The 5,927-nt window shown below is 32.5% G+C and overlaps 1 protein-coding gene across 1 annotated transcript; it reads right to left on the reverse strand.

Annotated features, from left to right (window-relative positions):
* Positions 1–489: 489 nt before the first annotated feature.
* On the reverse strand, positions 490–3,726 carry LOC106756709 (ras-related protein RABC2a). Its single transcript, XM_014639246.2, is given in 7 exon segments — positions 490–808; positions 810–839; positions 979–1,107; positions 1,766–1,887; positions 2,492–2,557; positions 2,739–2,807; positions 3,249–3,726. Coding segments are annotated over 7 exon segments (585 nt in total). The 5' UTR covers positions 3,388–3,726; the 3' UTR covers positions 490–778.
* Between the last annotated feature and the right edge of the window lie 2,201 nt (positions 3,727–5,927).

Raw genomic sequence — 5,927 nt, forward strand, 5'->3', positions numbered from 1 at the left:
ATACTGTTTTTTGGTAAAAAAACAAAAAATACAGATATTGTCTATGATTTCAATTCAAGTTAAAAGTGGAATACATGAGCTTAAACGAGAAAAGAACTGTAAGTGGGGCAGCTTGTATTCTTTGACTAAGCCATCTATATGATTTGTATAAGTTTGCGAATTTACAAGTGCTGAAACATGAATTTTCGAAACGAGAATCGCTTATAAAACACAATATCAATTAGACATGAATCCAATCCTCATTAAAGATTACTATCTTTTCCTATTCAAAATTTTGTAGATTTTCTTTATATGTTAATCAACTTTTTAATTAGACGTAATTGAATTCTCAACAGTTATATAAATATCAGTCATGTATAGGTTAATGTAAGCAGAGCTTAAAATAGTAGTACTTTTGAGGAACCAGATTCTAGTTTTAGATTACTTTGGTTTGTGTTTAAACGAAGTTAATCAAATTGCTGGATAATCGAGAATTTCATGAAACTGCAGTTGTAGGATCATGATTGACTTGGGATTAATGAGCAAATCAAATGATAGTGATTGAAAGGCAAGCAAATTTACAGAAGCTAACAGGTGCCACTGTTGCCAATTTCCCCACTCCAGTAATACAAATAATTAAACAATCAAAAGACAATGGCAGTAAGAAACTAAGAAGGAAGCTTACATATACAAGATTTGTCCAAGATGTGCTAGTTAAGACTCAATGTCCACTCCACAACGTATTGTTTTTAAGAGCAACAACCACTATTTTGGGAGGCTTGGGGCTCTTGCTTCTGTTTTAAAACACTCCTTTTAACTGCTGTTGATCCTTCTTCCAAAAGACTGGGAGCTTCCATTATCTACAAAACGGTCCCACATTCACTCATACAAAATATCATCCCTTCCAAGTAATAATTAGTTTAGTTACTTCTTATAACCAAACACTTCATTTCTTGAACAAGACAGAAACAGCATTGAAGCAAACTTGTAATACTGTACCTTTAGAGCAAGTTCCTCAAAGCACTGCTCCACATTTTCCCTAGTTTTTGCACTACATTCAACAAGCAAACACCCCAATTCTTTGGCAAGGGCTAAACCCTCTTCTCTGCTCACAGTCCTTTCAGTATCCTAGAAATTGAGAAACAAACCGTGACAGAAATTAATGAACTGACAAGGGAACAGTTTCGCCAGTCATGTGAAAATCTTAGATGATTCATCCAAGGAATCCTATGCAGTTGGGGGCCTATTTTTTTCTTTCATGAATTTAAGGATGTTACGATCTTAGCCAATGCCATATGCATAGGGAAACGACGTTGATGCGAGACAATGTCATAGTATTAGCTCACTAATCTCCATATGGCTCTTCAACAGTCTCATAGGGTCCACTAAATTGTTAATCACAGGCTTATGCAGATATTCATAATTCACTGAATTGGCATTGAGTTCATAAAGAAATGCTACATGGCTATGTAGTGAAAGTGTTGTGACATCAAGAACATCGTGTGTAAATGGGGCTCCATTGATAATGCTGGGATCTAGTTTTCTGATGGATATCATGAGATAGATAATCATGAGTTAGTGCCAGAATAGAATGGAGCAGTGGAGTGAGAATCATGTATGCATGTCAAATTGTATCTACCATGAGTAAGTTGGATTGGACATGGTCTTAATTTGCTTCAAATGGAGAGACAAAACTTGAACAGATAAGATTAGAGCATTCATGACAATAGCAAACTCGTTTGCTTTTGTCATATATTCGGGCCCTATATTTGAGCACAGAACTTACTCTATCAACTTTGTTTCCAACTAGCATCTTCACGCAATCCTGATTAGTTGAGTAGAGTTCCACTTCCTTAGACCACACTTCTGATAGGTTTGTAAAGGTTTCTCTCCTTGTCACATCATAAACTAGAAGTGAAGAAAACGAAGAACTCTATAAATAGAAACCATTGGAGTTTTCAAGAATGTTAACTAGCAAATGGTCAAACACATACTTCATCCACTTTAAATACACAAAATTATGGTTTCAGAAGGTCACCTTAAGACCCAAGAAAATACACTTGAGAAATTCTTCATACTAAAAAAGGAACATGAAAGACAAGGGCAAGAATCATGTTACTACTAAAAAAGATAAAACACTGGGGATGTCATTAAGAAAGACCTATTTTCCCTAGTTGCAAGTGTAAAATCTATCTAACGATTGATAAAAATAACATCAGAATTCATTTACTGTGAAGTATAAACATGTAATAAAAAACATAGAGCATGCCCTGAAACCAAGGTTCGAAATAAATGTCATAATACCTTGCAATTGCTTCATTTTAGTCCATCTTTACCAGACATCACTCGTAAATAAAAAAGTGTGTATATCGAAGCATAATGTTAACACAGAGTTCAATAGTAGTTGAAAAGATAAATTCTTCCATAAAGATATTCTAGAAAATTCTCTCACGTGGATGAATCTAATAATCCTACATTTTTGTAGTTATGTGCATTAATAAATTAAGCATACCGAGAATGATTCCTTGTGCTTTTCTATAGTAAGAACTGGTTAGAGTCCTGAACCTTTCCTGCCCAGCTGCAATAGATGTGAATGTTATTTTAACTCAATAGATCACTTAAGTTGGTCAATTTGGGCAACAAATAACCAAAACACTACGAAAGGCATTTCATTCTATCTGTTCTAATCAAAAGCTGCTTGCATTAACAAACGGTCTAATTTCAAGAACTGAAAGAACAAGATTTGACTCTATCATTACCAGTATCCCAAATCGTTAATTTCAGTCTCTTTCCACCTACTGTGAGCGTTTTGATCTTAAAATCAACACCTGCATATATCATAGGAACGACATTAGATCATATCAAAACTAAAATCAGACAAACAACTCGTGACCGAGGAAAGAAGACCAATTCAATTGCTAGTTAATTCAAGTAGCAAAAGAACCAAAAGCATTTAAATCCAACACAAGTAACAGGAAGAGACAATAACCGAAGACCAACAGATTCAATCACGAAAACATAGGAAAATACAGAATAACTTATCAGAATTGGATGAACCCGAAATGCATAGCAGCTTTTAAAGCGAAAAATCATTTGAAAAAAGAAATCACAAACTTCAACAGTGTTACTGTAAACAATAGATCGACAAGTATGCGGTACCATTTGGTTGCAAACAATGTATCAGAAGTGTGACACCTAAATCCCAAGCACGCAAAGGTTAAAAATAGAAACTTGAAGAAACGTTGAATGTAACGTAATGAATGAATTACCAATGGTGGGGGTAAGATCTTCAACAGAACTTGAAATGAAGCTGACAAGTAGGCTACTTTTTCCCACCCCAGAATCTCCGATCAACAAGATCTTGAAAGAGAGATCAAAGCCACTGCTCTGACCGGAGGATGAACTCATTCTTTCCACCTCTGATGAATGGGTTACGTGTGGCTCAAAAAGTACAGTGAAAGAGCAAAAGAAGGTGGAAAAAGAAAAGAGAGACAGAGAGAGAAAAGGCTAAGTAAGGAGGTTGAGGGGTAGGCAAGGCTACGCTGTAAGGAAGAGCAATGGGGTAACACCTTTGATTTATTTGGTGTGGTAAAGAGAGAGAGAGAGAGAGAGAGAGAGAAGGTGAGAAAGAAGATAAAAGAAAAGGAAAAACGGTCACGCTTTGGCTGAGTTCAGGCACAACACAACCACCTATCCTAAGCTCAAACACACCCCACACCAGCGTATTTATTCTTTTGTTTTCTGTTTCGTGATACGTGTGTGTGATGTAGGTGTTTGTAGAAGTGTATGTATGATATAATATTTTGAGTTCCCAACTTCATGCCATGACCCACGTGCAAACTATTGATTGGTGTGGTTTAATCTCAAACAGATGCTGCTATTCAAATACCATTCATAGTCATTCTCGGAGGCCATTTTCAACTGCGCCATTTTTGGTTTTATTATTGTTTTTCATTCCTCCTTTCATCTCAAAACAAACGAAGTCACGCTCCTATTTCCCTTGTTTTTACATGCCTGAAAATCACTTTTGCTACCATTATTGTCGCCTTTAGTTCTTGAAATTCAAATTTTAACGGCACTGTAAAACTTGTAGATTTCCTCCACACATTCCACAATCTATCATTATCTGTTTCTTTCTCTTTTTAATGCAGGCGTGCTGTCCCATCTGGCAAATCTGCAAGCTCGGTATTTTATAACATAGATTCATATCTACTTGTGTTTCTGCACCAACTAATAAATTGTTGGCTTTTTATGTTAAATATGTGATTTTTAAATTCGTACCAACAACATTAAACGCGAACAAAAACATGTTATAAAACATGGGACTTCTTTAGTCATTTCCACCGAATGTACAGATCAACTTGTTTGGAGTTGTTTAAGCTTAAACGGTGATGGAGTTTAAATACTAAAGAATAAAGGATACTTATAAACGGTGATGGAGTTTAAGAAAAAAACCTTCTCTACTAAAGGATACTTATAACTTATGGACTGTAAAAGAAGCATTTTTAGCAATGCTGCTTCACCTTTATCATACCAATTTTCTTCAAACCCATCAATTTTAAATATTAGCTCATCCGAACATTAAGGCTAAAATCTTTCAATTTTCACAAAAAAAAAAAATCAAATTCTATATTACGATTTGACCTCTGCCATTTATCTACTAATTATGTTATTTAGTGGCTCAACATTACCTAATGGTTTAGCTTAACTGCTTTTAGAATATATGTGTGAAACGCATGTTTGAATACAATTTATTTTTATTTTTTTAAATAAATACATGTTTTTTTTTTTTTCATTTCTAAGTATTTAGAATTATTTTCTAGATTTGATCCTAAGCACTTGAAACAAATAAATTTTCATGGATACGGACTAGTGATGAAAAAAATAATTCAATTGATCTTGATTTTTAGTAATGATCGTTGTAAAGACTTATAGATATAAAAAGGATAATGATATTTAGACAACATTTTTTTGACAACATTTGAACATTGATTACGTGTCAATCTTTGATTGGTCAAAAATTACTCCACAATCAATAATAATAATCATAAACATTATTGTGTGGAGTAATTTTTGATCAATCACAGATTGACACGTAATCAATATTCAAATATTGTCAAAAAAATGTTGTCTAAATATCATTATCCATATAAAAAATTGTGATCTTTAAAATTTAAAAGGCAAACCGAAATAAGTTGGTACCAAATCATTCTTACATTGTATTTTTTTTTTTCACTTTAATTTCTAATTATCTATCGTGGGATTATCTCTAAATTTTAGAATATAATTAAGATCATATTCAACCTAAAATCTTAAACCAATAGTTTTGTAAGCTTTTTTTTTTATTTATATAATGTTTATCTTACTAGTATCTACAAATTGTGAGACTTTCTATTCCTTTTAAATTTTCAATAATCTCTCTTTTAGATTGGATTTCTATTATATTATTATACCCCTCTCGAGTCAAAATATTTTTTTAACAACGAGTACTTCAGTGATTATATTTATTGGATAATGGAACTTATTTCTTAAAATATAATAATTTTTTATACGAAAAATCCATAAATTTAGGATAGTTATTTTTTTGTTTTACATAACAAGTCTTAGACATATATTTATTATCTCAAAGGGTGACAAAAAAACTTTTTTTAATTAAAGTTAAAATAATATTTTCTAAGTTGGCAACTTCATTTAATATATCAAGTTTGATTTACTTTTGATTATAGTATATGTACAGATATCTTTGGCCTTTTAATGTATTATAGTTATTTGAAATAATCTGTATGAGTTTCATATTAATTAAAAATAACAAAGTTAAATATTATATAATGAAAAAAATCAAAAACTCGTTGTTTAAGTTAAAAGTAGTGTTATATAAATTGGATTCATGTCACATATAGAAATTTCTTCTTGCACTCTCATGTTGCCTTTCGATTTTGCATTACAAA

The sequence above is a fragment of the Vigna radiata genome, chromosome 3 (genome assembly GCF_000741045.1).
Source record: "Vigna radiata var. radiata cultivar VC1973A chromosome 3, Vradiata_ver6, whole genome shotgun sequence".
NCBI lineage: Eukaryota > Viridiplantae > Streptophyta > Magnoliopsida > Fabales > Fabaceae > Vigna > Vigna radiata.